At 35.9% G+C, this 18,398-nt stretch overlaps 1 protein-coding gene across 1 annotated transcript in view; it reads left to right on the top strand.

Annotated features, from left to right (window-relative positions):
• Positions 1–10,373: 10,373 nt before the first annotated feature.
• LOC103716983 (importin-5-like) overlaps positions 10,374–18,398 on the top strand; it is a 28,891-nt gene continuing 20,866 nt past the window's right edge. The window contains exons 1-2 of the mRNA XM_008805206.4: positions 10,374–11,820; positions 12,119–12,322. Of these exons, the coding sequence (XP_008803428.2) occupies positions 10,567–11,820; positions 12,119–12,322 (1,458 nt within the window). The 5' untranslated portion in view covers positions 10,374–10,566. The remainder of the gene's footprint in view (positions 11,821–12,118; positions 12,323–18,398) is intronic.

The raw sequence follows: 18,398 nt of genomic DNA, 5'->3' as shown, positions 1-18,398 counted from the left end.
TAGATATTTCTTTATATTTAATTATATAACTACTTTCAATATATTATGTATGAAATTTTTTATAATTTCTGTTTCTAAAAGGGTGCTTCTTTTCTTCTTTCTTTTGATTGTTACAACGAATTATGATCTTCACAAGCATTTATTTACCTTGTGTTGCTAGTTGCTACAGATTCTCTTAAGCAAGTTGAGTGAAACTTTAGAAGAATTGAAATTGAAATCTTGAAAATGCCATATTTTGATTATTGTTTAGAACGAGTAGGTGGGTACGGGAGATAAAGTCAGCAGCCATATATGGTGTAAAGATTCTATTCACAGGAGTTACACAAGATAGGGAAAGCACAAAGGGAGTGGGATATAAATGCTGCTATGGCAACCATGGAGCCCAAAAGTTCAGTATGACGGAGGTAGGGATACACCTATGGATTGGTGGTAGAAGAGACAGAAGTTCCAATCTAACTTGAACAGCCGCAATTATCTCAATTAAGCCAAAAAAATTTATGTGCGCAAAAAGTTAGCAAGACTCAAAAAAAAAAAAAAAAAATTCTCTTGAACTTGAAAAGAAGAGATTGGCCAGAAGGATGGAGCTAGAATTTTTTTTTCTTTCTTTCTTTTTGGTGGTGGGGCCAATAAATTGCATTATCACAAAACATGACAAAGGTTGAATTATACATGTAAAAACTCATAAAATATTATATCTACAGTTTGCGAAAAGCATGCTAAGTCTTTTTGAAAGAACTAACGTTCTTATATGTCATTACAGATCATGTCAAGATATTGTTATACAAGTATGATGAGGATTCTGACATGGAAATTTGTGTTCTCCAAGGACTTTGCGGAGATCCCTTTCGTTATTTATACCAAAAAAACAACACATTATAAATATAGTTTGATTTGTCGTATTACATGCAAGATCCCAGATTGGTAATATGGTAAAACTTATTTTTGGGAATACATGGCTGTCTCAGGGTAATTCCCATCGTGATTTTCTCTGGTATCCTTGTTAATGATCTCGTCTATCTTTACTTACCTATTATGGAGTTTAGCTACTTATTTAGTGGGCTGGGTGGCGTGAGTACCCTCCATCAACCATTGTTGCCTCAACTCTTCTCTTTGAAGTTGTTACTCTGATATCCTGTTGTCCCGTTTGAACCATGGAAGGAGGGCAACGCAATACGCCGGAGAACCAGAAAAAGGATTCACTTTGGAATTTCTCTGAGGTGCTCCGAGAAGCCCTTGAAGCCCCACGACAAGGCCTGCGAAGGGTGCCGGCTTCTCTCGATCTGGCGGCATTGATCAAGGAAGAAGAGAGCTCTCGGATTGCGCCGCCGATGGCTACAGTGGAGGATAACGTTGAAGGATGCCAGAAGCTCCTAGGACCATCGAAGTAATAATGATGATCGGATGAAAAGGGTAAGAAACGTCTAGATCCATGCTTTTAGTTGGTTTTGATCTTCTTTTGAACGCAGATAATAAATCAAAAGAGACTTTCTTTATTTCTCATATTTCACCAAAACAAAACTTTCCAAAAGTCTCCTTGTTTCTAGATTTCGTTAACAATCTGCTACTTTATAATTCAACGATATTTCTTTTGATCTTCTCGCCGAGAATTCATAGCATAACTAGTTGCTGTTGCAGCAAATATTTCTGATTCGTGCGGTTGGATAGTACTGTTACTAGAATAAAAACAGTCATCTTTCTTGGCATGCGGAAGAGAAGTTCGCGTGTTTATCTAATCTACATCATGAAGCAACCAATTGCAGAATCATAATCACTTTGGCCATACTTACTGTATTTAGTCTTTTATATTCAGAGTAACTACATGCAAAAAGCTACTTTTATCTTGGAGCAAAAGCCTACATACTACATTAGTCTTTATTGCAAGTCTGCAGTGAATACTTTCAATTTTCAAAACCAACTACATGCAAGAGGCGACTTGAGTGAAAACCAGGAAATTCCAGTCTATGACAATTATAGCGACAAACTTCTCTCTGTTATTTTAGTTTGGAGCAAAAGGCAGGAACTACCAAAACAAGAACTAGTTCTGAATTGATCTTGGCACCTAGAACAGAGATAATAGTTGTGCATTTGTTGCCTAGAACAGAGAGCTCGTGTTCATTTATTGTGGGCCAAGGGGAGAAAAAAAAAACCAGTCCTTGACTCTCTTTAATTGAGTAGGCTTAGATTTCTCCTAATGGTCGACCCGAACAACTCGGACCAGATCTATGATCAGGATTAGACCAAGACTTGGATCGAGATTCTCTCTCTAAATCTCTCTCTCTCTCTAAGCCAGACCTAGAGATCTTAGTTCGCCCTGGCTTTTTTTTTTGCTCAGATCCAAATTGACCCCGAGGTAGAAGCCCTGCACCGCCTCAATAATCAGGAGATAGACCGGCCCATTACTTCAACTCCAGCTAGATTTAACCATTTTTGATCTTCACCATTGAATCCTCCTTGCTCGGACCGACCTAGGCAATCAGGCACAATGACCTGACCGAACTAATTTAGGGGCATGAGACCGTAATATTTAATTTTGACCTATGGAATGATGTTAAAGTTAATAATATTTTAATGATATTGAATAGATGCACTTGACCTATTGGACTAAAGTGGGATTAAAAGTAAAAAAGGTAAGTAACGTAATGCTTCAAAGTGTATTTTTCAAGTTTTTTTATAAAATAATAATTAGTTGATTAAATTCTAATATTTGTTTTATATTTAGTAAAATAGGCGAGGCATGTTAATAATCATTTTAAAATTATGTTATATGTTATGATATTCGAAAAATATGACTACGTAAATTATGAAAAATTTATTTTGTATGCATGTGTTCTCAATATTGCTATGATCTAGCTCCGTCAATGGGGATTATTCGTTGGCCCATCGATTTATAATCTGTGATAAATTAGTTTCAACACCACACCACTGGGATTAAAATAGTGGTATTTGGACACTGTTGCCATCAGTGGTTAATAATAATAATTTTTGGCATTTTGTACGACCTATGCTACTAGGTTATGTGGTCATAGCCTATTAATATTGAGATTCTAGTATTAGTTTTATAAAAAGAATAATTAATTTCAAAACAAAAATATGTTTATTCATGATTTATTGCCCAGACAATATTTTATATTTTAATTAAATATTTGGCATGCTTTGACCCCACTCTGGGGTATTATGTTGCTTACTTGGCTGGTATAGCTCATTACTATATTTTTCTATTTTTCAGATCCAGATGCATAGATGCATGATCGCTTGGGACTTGGAGAGTGCGCTTGGTTTCTTAAAGATTCTTTCACTTATTAGCATTTTAGTTAGACTAGTTAGAATATTTAATTTATGTTAACACATGTTACATTGAAACTATTGTCAGAATAAATTAAATAAATTATTGATTAAATAAATTTGTTATTGCTTTGATGTGATCTATAGCGTTGCATGCTTGTATGGTCCGCCATACAGGCATGCGGCGTCTGTCGCGCTCCGAGTTCAGGGCGTGGTAGGGCTAACAACCGAAGCTTTCGGGTGTGTCATCCAAGAAGAAGGGGGAAAGAAAGAGGTTGGGAAGGGAGTAGATGTCACGCCTCAAACTCAACACCCAGGTCTAACCACGTAAGATGGATGCATACTCCCTAGGGTAGGGCCCTAAAAAATATGCTAGATTTGAAAATTTATTACAACCTTATTACTCATAATAAAAATGATCTCAATTCATAACGAATCAGCAAAACTGATCCAATTACAAAATTTAATTATCCAACCAGTATCAGTGATACTCTATCTATTCATCCCTTTCTCATGTGATCTCAACCCTATCCAAGTATTAAACCACTTGCAACCTGTAACTCTGAAAAAAAGGAAGGGTTGTAAGCTTTACATCCCAGTAAGAATCTGGAACCGCTACACCATAAATAATAAAAAAATAATCCATTAGCAATACCAGATAAAGTAAATATCATATCAATACTCAGAAAGCTCATATAAAAAATATGCACATTATCATTTTATCATAAAAATAAAATATACGTATATATATACGTATATATATACATACGTATATATATACGTATGTATGTATATACATACGTATATATACGTATATATACATACGTATATATATACGTATATACATACGTATATATATACGTATATATACATACGTATATATATACGTATATATATACATACGTATATATATACGTATATATACATACATATATATATACGTATATATATACATACATACATATATATATACGTATATATATACATACATATATATATACGTATATATATACATACATATATATATGTATATATATACATACATATATATACGTATATATATACATACATATATATATACGTATATATATACATACATATATATATACGTATATATATACATACATATATATATACGTATATATATACATACATATATATATATACACGTATATATATACATACATATATATATATACGTATATATATACATACATATATATATATACGTATATATATACATACATATATATATACGTATATATATACATATATATATATATATCTATATATACGTATATATATACATATATATATATATATCTATATATATACATATATATACATATATATATATATATATATATATATATATATATACATATATATATATATATACACATATATATACATATATATACATATATATATATATATACATATATATAACAATGTATCTAATTGTCCAATAACAATTTCTTATGGTATTTCATCCATTTCTCATTAACTTGATTTTTATGTTTCTTTAATAACTCAAGCTAAGATTGACAAAATTCCATGCATAAGTCCGTGGAGGCTATCCTCATGCATCGTCCTCTTAAAAATCTTACACTCGAGGTGTATTGGTACGAATCAATGTGGAATTAGGGTAGCACATGGGCTACAATGTGTACTAGTAGGAGCCATTGTGAAACTAGGGTAGCAAGGGGCTGCAAATCTACTATAGGGGGCAACACAGATTAGGGGCTCCAAAAGTCAAATTGGCATAGTCTAATACACTTCCTCCTCTTCGGAACTCTGCTTCCTCTAAATTTCTTAAATCTTTAAGCTTTCTAAATATTAAAAAATTGAAGAAGAAAAAGATCCTAAGCTAAAGCAAGAGAGTTGAAAGGGCTTATAAAAGGGAAGCAACCCCAAAAGAGCTAAGAGGGGATCAAAATGGGAGAAGGCACGGATCCAGTTTTCTCCTCCAGGAGCGCATTTATTGATGGAGAATGGATGATCAATGGCTAAATTTCAATATGTTTAAATTAAAAAGGGTTGAAATGATGCCAAGTAGCATCCGATCATTGGCTTAAGAAGATAGCCATAATCAAGAGTTGGTTTGATGACTTGAATACTTTGTCCTAGATGTATTAGCTAGGAACGCTTTTTTTCCTTTGAATTTGGGGAAGGAAAGGCTTTTAGACTTCAAAAACTATCACATTTAATTGATATCCTCGCCCTCTTTTCATCTTTTGATGACTTTCAGGTAGATTTTTAAAAATTGGATTGATCTTAATTAGTCGGGTGGACATGTCTAAAAATTACGAAATTTAATTAGGATACCTAGGGTACAAGGGAGGGCATGGTTTAATTCTCAGCATAACCTAGGCTCATTTGACCAAGTTTCAAAAACTATCAAATTTAGGCTCAAAAGTTAACCTAGTCGGGTCTAATTGGCTTGCATGCATGGAATTTAGTCAAATTGTGTACGGAGAAGTCTACTTTGGATTAGCAAATCACTAATCAAGATAGAGAGAACACAGAATTGATTGGTAATTTGGAAAGTCTGGCAAAACGAGGTGAACGTGGGTTAACCCTTTCAAGTTAATTTGATGAAATTAGTTTACTTGGATTAGCCCTTTCCAAACTAAATGACTCAATGCATCCAATCAGCAACATTGGGAGACCTCACCTCCTGGGTCAACGTGTAGAGTTTGCAGTCACAGTCAAAGTTCTGACCCTACCTTATCCCTACAAGGACTATGATGGAAGTCCAAGGCTCCACCCTATTATCAAGGCTGTTAAAACCCCTGCTCCATAGCTCCGTGGAACCCAAACCCTTCTTCAACTTGTGTATGCAGTACTTTCTTGGTTTGCTAGTATAGTTAGTCTATTATTTGTTTATTTTTTGGTTTTCTTTTATAAGTTATTGTTATAATACTTGGGACTTGCTAGTGATACTGGCTATTGGATCCGTGCCCAAATGCACCTTATTGAAAGTGGTCTTGGGAAGCTTCAGTTCTGTAGTTTGGATTCTTATTCTTTGTTATTTCTTTTATTACAAATTAGATACAGCTTTAGAGGCACCCAGTTAATTGATATGCAGAGACTCCGCTTTCCCTCGAGTAGGCTTAAGATCAGTATACTTGAAAAATTTTGATGTTGGGTGCTTTCTTTCTTTTTAACTTTTCTATTTGGGATGCTCCTTGGTTCTAAGGTTGCTCATGATCGGTAAGTCCTCCAACCCCCCTAGCACCCCACAAACAGTAAGTCTAAAGTGTAAAATATGAGTCCACAAGCCTGTCACCATCTGGTGTTTCCATAATCTTTTCGACCTCAGTTTTTTTAGCCTTTTTTGATTCTATGACCTAGGTCAGAGTCTATTTTTCAGAAAGAGTGATTTCTTCTCATTTAAGCTATTTTGGGATGACAAAATTATTTTTGGAATGAGCCATAAAAACCTAGAAGTCCCTTAGGAGTGACTCTCCTTGCTCTAGGGCTAATTGTTGTCATGGTCTCGTAATAGACTCTATAGGTCACAACAACATTTTCTCTTCCTGGTTTCATCCAATAATCTGATGTTTGCAAGTTTAAGGTCATGCAGTCTAAGATGTTAGGGTCAGTCAGAGAAACTAAAAAATCAGAAAAAGTATTGAAGGATATTGGCTTGTCCCTCAAACTAGCTTCTATTAATCTTATTAGTTAGCAAAAAATTTTAAATTTCTACAATCCCTTAGGCATTCAAGAACAACAGTGTTAAAACCTTTTCTGCTTAAAGGTCATACAGCCACCTGAACAAGTCCTATATATATGTAGTTATATTTTGCCTTAGATTGGACATCTTTTAGATCCTTTTATCCCAAAAGCTGAATAGTCTTCTAGGTTGTATCAATAGACAAAGTTTTTTCTATTGTCTTTATATAATAATTTGCTCTAGGTAAAATGGTTCCTTGGTGGTAAATTTTTTTATTTGGAATTTTCCAGTTTGCAATACTCTGCTTTAGCTGTCAAAACATATAGATGAGGAATTTTTTTATAGACATAATCTTAAAAAAACATGGGTTTTTCTTGGCTATCAAGCCTAGTGTTACTTTTAGTGAGGGCTCTAATAAATCTAGCCACGATTTGAATCCAGTTCTGATTCTTTGAGAACAATGGCTTGTCAATAGTTTATTAGCTCAACAAAGGCCCTAAAATACGCCCTCTCAGCTCAAACGGGTATAACTAACATCCACTACTGAGGGCCTTGGACTTGTCTTAAAGTATCTCAACTTCCTCTTTATCAATAGCAAATACCATTATGAACATTGGAGGAACATTTTTTGATGAAGAAGCTTTATTATTATTATTTTGAGATTGCTTAATTTGCTTAAATTAAAGTATTTTTTTGCTATTTGGGATCTTGTGTACTACCTTACCTATCTTTTCCCTGCTTTCCAGAATAATAGTTTCTATCCATTCTCTTTATTTTCCTATCAATTTTAGAGATATATTTGTAAATTATTTTTGCCCTATAATCTAATCCAGATATTCAATTTTAGTATTTTCAATAAGACCTTTGAAAAAAATTTAAAAGGGCTAGCTTGTATTCTTCCCTCTGTAGTTTCATAGGGTGGATGTACAGATTAATACTACTTGTAAGTACTACTTTCAAGCCTTTCTAAATATTCATTTTTATACTAGAAGAAGAAGATTTTTCTTTCTTCTGTCCTCATTTGGCTATACCATATTTCTCTAATGAAGTCTTGTTTTTCTTTGTCATGGTTCTTAAAAAAATCATATATATACATACATACATACATATACAAACATACATACACACTCATGCATGGATACCCATAAACACAGGCGCACATATGCGTATAGATAGATATGGTAATATATATGGGAGAAGTCTCATTCTCATTCCCATTCCAAGGAGGAATAAAAATATCCCAATCCTTCAAAATATAATCCCGGCTCTCCTTTTAATATTTAAATTCCATTCCGACAAATTTACTTAAAAAATTAATTTTTTAACAATATCCTTCTATTTTATTAATTTTTCAAAAATTTAAATAAAAACTTTCTATTTTCGATCCAGTCATGAACCAAACATGTCTTTAATGTGAACAAAATTAGCAAGTCTTCATCTTCTCTCCTCATAATGAAGAAAAGCACGAATCCACAGAATATTTTGCAGTTGTGGATGGCTACTATCAAGAGATGGACGATCATCAAATAAGGCAGTTCATGAGAGTATGCCATGTCAAATATAGCCATGTTGTTTGATGATCATCCATTTTCTTATGGTGGCTATCTATGAATGTACAACATTCTGTAATGCATGGGCCGCACCGTCGAGGATCATGGTTGACCGAAGAATCTGCTCAGTGGTCGGTCTTTTTATGCGAGACAGCTGATGCTGAAATTAGTACATTTTGGATTGGTCATGGTGGGATGGGGTGGAATCAAAGAGGGTCCAAAACACATTCAAGAGGGAACAAAAATCATATAGGGCAGGCACTAAAGAAAAAAAAATGGAGTGAGCTTCTTATTTTGCCATATTTCCTCTAGTGTTCATCTTAAAGAAGAAACCTAAAAGTCATAAATTTCTTTTACTAATTGAGTTGTCAGTCCCGTAATTATATAAAAAATCATGGTATATACTACATGGGCAAGTAATACACACCAAGTAAATAAGTTATGCAACAAATCAATATATACATTTAGATAAATCAATACATAGTTTGTATAACATAATGTTCATCAGTACACAATACACGATCAGATAATACACAATAAGTAAATTAACCATCTAGCAACCAAATACATACCTCAAAGCAAACTTGTACACAATTTCTAGAAAATCATATTCACCAGTACACACTACATGGCTGATAATACACACTTGTCGACTTTCTGATACATACTGTAAGCTTATTTGATAGACATCTAGTAGTGATTCGGTACATATCTCTAGATAAATCGATACATAATCTTCAGAATATATTTTTTACCAATACACACTACATGGTCAGGTGATATATATCAAGTAAATTAATCATCTCGCAGCCAATACACACCTTTAGGTAAATTGATACATAGTTTTCAGAATATAGTGCTGATCAGTATCGATACACAGTTTCATAGTTTTGTCTAACAGAAGAAATTATATACATATCATTCGGTAGATTTTATAAACTCTTAAGTGCAAAGATACTAAAAAAAAGAGAGAGAAATTTGTAGGAGAAAAAAGAGACTTGGAAGGAGAAGGAAGATTTCACGGATGGAATAGACAGCTCGATAAAGAAGAAGATAGATTGTAAAGGCTGGATAAGGAAAAAAAAGGATATGGATGGTCTTTCCCCGTAGGCAATCTCTCTTGGCGTATGTATTTTTTTTCTTCTAAGTTTCAAGGCTGATGGACACTTTTAGTAGGAGGAGTCCGATTTTTGGCCTTTTTCTTTGAGATGGATGTCAAAGAAATCTATGGTGAAGCAAAAAATTCCATATATATGATATTCTATGATGCTCACTCTATATGATTTTTGGTCTTCAAAAGGCTTTGGGAGGCAATTGGGTGGACGGATGGGATCGGGGAGCTTCGGACAAGGCGAAGGGGGGTTCTCGGGACGATGAAGTTAAAAAAAGGAAGAGTTTTATGATAAAAGATAAGGAAAAAAAAAGAAGTAACGGGCTGCCAATCGATTATCTATTATTTTACTTTAATCCCCCCGGCAAAGCAAGTCCCACGTTCCATTTTATTTTTTTTAAAAATAATTAAAAAATATAAGAATCAAAGACTCCTATCTTCTTGATAGAACAGTTATAATAATATTCGTGTTCTCTGAAAGCACTCAATTACATAAATACCACCTCGCGCGCTGCATCAGATGGATGAGTTCGGGTTGTATCTTCCGCACAAATGAAATAATTAATCTTCTTTTACAATGTAGACCGTTGGATCTCTCCTCGAACGACTCGTCATTCATCCTCTGCACATATCGCGAAGCGACATTTCGCAATCTAACGTTGGATTCTCGGGAAGGAAGGTGAATCCTTCTTTCGCATGAAGGATACAATCCGTATCCTGCGTGGAGATCCCTTCTAATCAGTCTAACAACGAGTGACGGCGTGACGTGCCCCACCACCACCACCACCACCACCCCGTCGCCCTGACACCATCGCGTCCTCGCTCCCCCTAGAATCCAAACCCCAACCCAAAACCAAAACCCTCTCCTCCCCCACTCAACCGCCCCACCCCTTCGGCTTGCAAACCCTAATCCTTCATTCACCGGAAACCCTAGTGCGGTTGGTATGGAGCAGGAGCAGCAGCAGCAGTTGGTGGCGATCCTTGGGGCGGCGGACCCGGCCCCGTTCGAGGCCCTGGTGTCCCAGCTGATGTCCTCCGTCAACGAGCAGCGATCGCAGGCGGAGGCCCTCTTCAACCTAAGCCGCGACCGCCACCCGGACGCCCTCGCCCTCAAGCTCGCTCACCTCCTCCACTCCTCCTCCCGCGTCGAGATCCGCGCCATGTCCGCCATCCTCCTCCGCAAGGTCCTTACCCGCGGCTCCTCCTCGTCCGACGCCGCCACCTCGCCCTCCTCCTACCTCTGGCCCCGCCTCTCCCCGGTGACGCAATCCTCCCTCAAGTCCCTCCTCCTCTCCTCCGTCCAGCGCGAAGACTCCAAGTCCATCGCCAAGAAGCTCTGCGACACCGTCTCCGAGCTCGCTTCCAGCCTCCTCCCCGACGATGCCTGGCCGGAACTCCTCCCCTTCATGTTCCAGGCCGTCACCTCCACCGACTTCCCCCGCCTCCAGGAGTCCTCCCTCCTCATCTTCTCCCAGCTCGCCCAATACATCGGCGACGCCCTCCTTCCCCATCTCTCCACCCTCCACGGGGTCTTCCTCTCCTCCCTCTCCCACCACTCTTCCCCCGATGTCCGCATCGCCGCCCTCAGCGCCACCATCAACTTCATCCAGTGCCTCCCCTCCGCCTCTGATCGTGACCGCTTCCAGGACCTCCTCCCCGCCATGGTGCGCACCCTCACCGAGGCCCTCAATTCTGGCCAGGAGGCCACTGCTCAGGAAGCCCTCGAGCTCCTCATCGAGCTTGCCAGCACGGAGCCCCGCTTCCTTCGTCGGCAGCTCCCTGATGTTGTCGGTGCCATGCTTCAGATTGCTGAGGCCAACCGCCTCGAGGATGGCACTCGTCACCTCGCTGTCGAGTTCATCGTCACACTCGCTGAGGCCCGTGAGCGTGCCCCTGGCATGATGCGCCGCCTCCCCCAGTACATCGGCCGCCTCTTTGCTATCCTCATGAAGATGCTGCTTGACATCCAGGATGAGCCCGCCTGGCACAGTGCCGAGACCGAGGATGAAGATGCCGGGGAGACCAGCAACTACAGTGTCGGCCAGGAGTGCCTGGACCGGATCTCCATTGCCCTCGGGGGGAACACTATCGTCCCTGTCGTGTCTGAGCTGCTTCCGGCTTACTTGGCTGCACCTGAGTGGCAGAAGCACCACGCTGCCCTAATCATGCTTGCCCAGATTGCAGAGGGATGTTCGAAGGTACCAAAATTCTACTTTTCCATCTTTTGATTAGCTGTCTCCTTTTTTAGCTCTTGATTAGTTGTCTTCTCATTGTTTTTGCTAATGAAATTTCAAAAGAATTCATTAAAAATAAATTAGATGCATAAAATGTCATGCTAAGTTAATGTTTGATATTCCAATGTATGCTTATTGCAGAATACAAGGTTTAATTAATTTCGTTATTGTAGTCTTGTGTCCTAGATTTGCTTGATGGGTTGCATGCAATTTTTCCTTGATTTGAATATTTGCTGAAAGGAAATCTGGTTTTCTTATGCAGGTCATGATCAAAAACCTTGAACAAGTGATAAATGTGGTCCTGAACTTGTTCCAAGATCCCCATCCTAGAGTACGTTGGGCAGCGATAAATGCTGTTGGGCAGCTGTCAACTGATTTGGGTCCTGATTTGCAAATCCAGCATCACCATCTTGTGTTGCCTGCACTGGCATCTGCTATGGATGATTTCCAGAATCCTCGTGTACAGGCAAGAAATTCCAGCTTTGCAGTAGTGGTTTATGCAGTTTGCCTTTTACATAGGACAATGCTATGAGTCTATAACGGTGAATGTGATGGCAAATTACCGTTGCAACCCCTATGCATTTCACGATTCTTCACATTTGAAAAGAAATGTCCTGACATGTTAGAAGGTGCTTGCAAGATGCCATAGATGTGCTACTTCACATTTAAGTGAGGAAAGTTGGGAGGATTACTGACAATGATTTGGCATACACTAGTTATAGATATGACCAATCTGAACTCCTAATGAATTAGAATAGTTTATGCTAATCGAACATCCTTTTACATGGATATATACATAGACATAGGAAATTATTACATATTTATATGAAGGATATCTATGGCATTGTTTGAACATATATCCATGGATGTCAGTGCCATAATGATAAGCTCATTGTCAAGACCTTGTTAAATTGGTTTGAAAAGGAAAACTTGATATTGTTTGGTATTTGCTTTCTTGGATAACATTTGTTATACCCAAGTAAAGGCAGGTTTTGGTTGGAAGGTAGCTGATAACAGTGGTTTGTTGTAGAAAATCATGGGTTCTTATGTAGCGAGGAAAGAAAATTAGATCATGTGATGGTATCATAGGCAAAGTTGTTATTACAAAGATTGAAGGCCTTGGTGGAAGTGAAAAAAGCATGTTAGGATAAGATAGATGATAATCAAGCAAGTACTAGAAATGCCATTTATTTGTTATTCCAAGCTGGTGTTGATATTGAAGATTAGGTCTTGTTAGTAGGGGATGAGAGTAGTTCATGGCACAAGGATGTGGCAATTGTTATGTAAGGTGGTTATGATGGGTAAGATGGTGATGATGGTGGAGATGACAAGGATAGGAGGAAGAGATTAATGATAAGCATGAGAAACAATAGGTTTTGCTTCTTGCTATTTTGGGGCATAAAATTCTGTCTTACAAAGGGTTTCTAGTTTTCTACTTTGGGGCATAACTCTTTTTTGAGGCCAAAAGCTAAAGGAATCTATTTTTCTATTTTCTAGGTTCAGTAGGATATTCTTGCAACTGCACACTCCTAATGCATTAGTGATAAATATAACAAAACTACCTTAAGATCATGATTTTATGCCATTTTATCAATAAAATGAAAGAAATCTGATAGCTTCTATTCTAGAGTATGTTTCAGTCCAGGATACAGAATATACATGTCTAAGCTAAAAGTTTGGACTTTGAATATTCATGAAGTTTTACAGGTATTTATATGTATTATGAAAGTTTTTTGGAGTAGGAGATGGATCTAGCTTTGTAATATTTAAAATAACGTTTATTCTAGTTGCTTCTTGAGCATATGTCATGCAAATGAATGTTTGTGATTTTAAATCCTGGACTGTTGATCAAATGAAGAAAGCGATTGAGTTATGGTTTATTGGTTTAATTCTGGATATACTAATTATGAATCAGCTATAAATAAGAATAAATTAAAAATATATCTGAAAATTGTAAACCTTTTTTTGGCATTTTTTAACAATCAGCACTCTTTAAATCATCAAACATTACAGTAGTGCATTAGCCATGATATCATAGTATCGTTTTGTTTCATTATTTTATCATCGTATGTAATTTAAGTTATCGTCAAGTAGTTATTAGCAAAAAAATGTTGAATTTTAGAAACTCATTATGATAGAGAAATCATACTAATTTAAGGATTCTTATTTATTGCTTGTAGAAGAATAGGAGAAAATTAAAGTCTTTACTAAGTTTGTACATAATAGTTACATGAAGTTTGTCCTTAAAAACCTTGATTTTGTTCCTATTTTCTCACATGGATCAATTCCTAATTTAAAATCATAGTATTTTGGCTCGGGCACTCCTTTCAAGTAAATAGAATGAAAATGAGGGAGAAATGGCTACTCCCTAGGTTTTATCTGATATTATGGTTAGGAACTAGAAAAAAATCTATGTTAGGGTATTCGGTTACAACGTGAACTTTAATCTTGCCTTCCATTGACTCCTTAATGTGAAAGTATGTGGTGGTGCATTGAATACCTTCATCGTTACTCGACTCTTTAGTTGAACATGTGATACAAACCTTTAAGATATTCTGGCAAGTTCTGACCCTATATATAGAGACTGATTCTTAAGTAGATGACCATAATACATGATTGACAACTTTTCTCCTTTTTTTAATGCCTATTTGAGTTTTTTTTTTTTTTTTTTTGAAGTCTCTCGACTTTTTTTTGTTAACAAAATCAATGAAAAGCATTTTGTTGAAGTTATATTTATGACAGCCCTTCTTTTGTCTATATTACTTCTAATTTTCAATAAAATCTGCACTAACTTAAACGTGAAACCTCAAAATTTCTGAGATTGTATGTCTGGCTAAAGAAATTTAAATGGAACTCTTAGTTTTTCTCGAAAGAAATGATATTCAGAATTTTGACCAGGTTTAGAACTTTGAAACTTAAAATAGAGTATGAAATAATGAATTTCAATTATATTAAGTTCTATAATCTCTATATTTATAAGTATGTCAATGCGTAATATTTATCTATAGTTTCGACTCATCAAAATTCAATTAAGTTTGTTACATAATCACATTTCAATTATTAACTCTAACAGTTGCTTTAGATGTATGTCTTTAATTTCAAGTTACGTGGTTTTTTGTGATAAGCATGCATATCAGTATATCATTTACTTCATTGTACACAAAAAAAAAAGGCATGACTGAAGCATTACAATTGTTACGCCCACCTTATTTCTTGCAAAAGCACAGCATTAAGGTAAGAAAACATGATAAAAAGACAAAAACTAGATTTTAGAAGCCAAAGAAAAGGCTACCAAGGGTGTAATAGCGATACCTTTCATACCCATTTATACTTTTTGTTGGCATGATCCTTGACACAGCACAAATCATGTTATAAAAATTAAACAGGAAATTAAATTAAATAAACATAGTACCAAATGGCCATACCAGCAGATTGAGGCACATCCACAGATGCTTTCCTTAAAGAAGATTGCACCCTCTTGAGGTGCATGGGCTGCTGGAGGTCTTCTTCCAAGATACAACAATCTCACTCCCTCGAATGAAGCACTCTGGTGAGGTAAGTCGATCTAGATGGTGTGTTTAGCGGTTGCCTCAAGAAACAGATTATTGATAGTATTTAGAAAAATAGGAAAGACCATTCAGGTTGGGAAGCCCTTTTTCTGATATTCTCTTGAAGGGGAGAGTTGAGATAAATGTAGGCCCTGACCTTAAAGTTCCAATATCCACTCCCCATTGAATCAAGAGGTTGGTACAAGCATGTTAGGTGAAGTTAAAAATATCTCAATGGGAGAAAAGACCAATAATAGTCAATATGATAAAATAAAAAAATAAAAGAATTTTAAAACAACCAAAACTTGTTTTATAAGAAACGTATAAAGTATAAAATATAAAACAATTTTTAACAATCACCCTCCAATTTTAAAATTTTGGTAAAATAAAAAATAGGGCAACATTGTATATTATGTTTTCGATGATAGGTGTCTTACCGGAGTTGAACTTGCATCTAGGATTGACAAGCTTTAAAATTGGAGGGTGATTGTTAAAACAGGTTCTAAGTGACTTTTGTCTTGAACTTGGAACCTTGGAGTGCACGCTTTGTCAACTCAAGCACATGATATGAGGATACAAGGTCTGGATAATTCAATTTTGTGCTTTAGCAGTCATGTGCATGTATCTTGATCTTTACATGCACTCTGGGGTTTTGCCTTGACTCCCATAGGCTGCAACTTCATAGCAACACTTTCATAGGTGAGCTTTCAGGGATGTCCAGCAAAAAGTTATAGGCCTAGCATTCATTCAGAGCTTAAGGTCTTCCTTTATTTGTTGAGTCGAGCAATAACATTATAGGGATGGGCATCTGAAGTGAAACTCCAACTTAGTACCAATCACTCTGATAGCTTGTTTTACCCATTGAAATTGGGATTGCAGTCAATAGGTTGGGTTGGTACTATTGGTGACTAAATGTGGGCTTTGATTCCATCCCTCTTTATGAATCTTGGGTTAGCCTTTTGCGCTAACCTTGAGTAAGAGGATCTACGTAGTTTTTAATAGATTTATATAATTCAAAGCAACAATACCATTTTCCCTGAGAATCTTAACACAGTCATTCCTCAATTCCACAAGCCTGTTACTCTTTTTATTATGTTTATCACTGTTAACTTTTGCTATATTTGCTTGGCTGTAAAAAGTGGACTGATAGCCAATTAAAAATTAATGGATATTTTGAGATTTTTTTCAATAAGTTGGAAATATAGTGACCATTTGTCAAATTAGATATCTCGATTCTCTATCTATGAAGTTTGTTCAATGAGATGAAGCTGATTAATCTAACATAATAAAACAGTTAATGGAATTGACAAGGAATTCTACTGGACTTTTCCCTAGGGCAAGGGCAAATAGATGAAGGAGCACAATCTAGACTACAAAATTAGGGTTCCATGCTTGTGCAAGTAAACTATATAGTTCTTTCTTTTACCATATCAGACCTAACCGCCTCTTCCTAACTTAATGTAGCTTAAGCACAACATGAAATGTGGACATGAATAGTGATTTCAAAACTCTTTGAGTTTTTCTCAGACTTGAGGAATAAAATATGCTTGCCAGACCATTGAAAGCATATGGATATCTTCAAACATTAGGGTGAGAGCACTGGTCTTAGGGAACTTTTCCTTAATATACTAATCCTAGCACCACACATCCTTCTAGAACCTTATCTAATCACTGCCAGCAACAATATTGTTGACCTCAATAAGGAAAACCTCCACTATAGTAAAGATATCTTTACTAATTACGGCGACCTTTTCATTATTGATTTCCTCCTCTTTTACCTTTTGCTACACTATCACCTTAATAATGCCTTTATGTGAACTATATTTGTTAAGTCTCAAATGCTGTTTACTCAACAAGCTAATATAATTTAATTAATTTGATCCATGAAGCTGAAAACCTCACTAGTTTCTTTATATGCTTTATTTGAATTTGTTGATATCAAATTTGAGGATAATTGACAAATAAATGCCCTAAGTATATGAAAAATAAGATAAGGAGCAAGCCCGAGTTGGAGAATGTGAAAAGGAGAATGAAGGGAAGGAAAACAAGGAGTTGATTTCTTATAAATACCTCATTTAGTGATAAATTTTCAATTACAAACTCAAAGCTCCTTAGAGCCCTTATAGATTCTAAAACACTATGTCAAACATGATGGTATTGATTTGAAATTTTCTTAAACCAGTCATATAACAGTAAGTTAAGACATTTAATACTAAAATTCTAGTTCATAAACTCTACATTCCTAATACAAAAAATTACAACTTTAATAACTAAAAATCAAAGTCTTCAATTAAGACTTCAGCTTCCTAATATTAATTCTGTTAATTATATTTCTAAAGTTCTAGAAAAATAATAAAGAATTTTCTCTAAATTCTTAGTTTGCATTGTTACTAATTTTTTATGACAAAGTATTGCAATTTTTTCATGCTTCAACTTTGCTTCGTAACTTCATTCATTCAACTGTCATTACCAGTTGAGCTTATAAATTACTTTGACATAATTGTTTACTAATTATTAGAAGCGACGATGTGGTTCTTGCAAATCCTGATATTTTCTTATTGTGTTACTTAATCTACGTACATAATATGATCTGCATTCGTGTTTGTTTTCATGGAAATCTGAGTATATCTATCTGGGAGGAAGCAACTGACCAAATCTTACTTGGAATGTTACCTTTTCTTTACGTTTTGGTACTTGGCCGTACTCATTCCTTTAATGAAAAAGTTTTGAGTAGTTTCTAAAGAACTTTGATATTGGATTGCCTTTTTCCTGTTGAGTGTAAATTTTAAAGAATCATTTGTGAAAATGATGTAGTATGTAGTCATTTTGCTCTAATCTTTATTTTCTCCTCATTGAATCTAATATCCCTTCTGTTTATCTCTCTCTTAAAGAGCCACTAACCAATTCCCATTTTTTTAACTTCATTCGCAAGTTGACTCTTAATGGGGCTCTTTGGAAACAGAATAAAATTGAGTAGTATGTAAATGGTGAATT

The sequence above is a fragment of the Phoenix dactylifera genome, unplaced genomic scaffold, assembly GCF_009389715.1.
Source record: "Phoenix dactylifera cultivar Barhee BC4 unplaced genomic scaffold, palm_55x_up_171113_PBpolish2nd_filt_p 000051F, whole genome shotgun sequence".
NCBI classification, from domain to species: Eukaryota; Viridiplantae; Streptophyta; class Magnoliopsida; order Arecales; family Arecaceae; genus Phoenix; species Phoenix dactylifera.
Note: the sequence above shows the minus strand (reverse complement) of the source record. Positions and strands in the feature narration are given on the sequence as shown.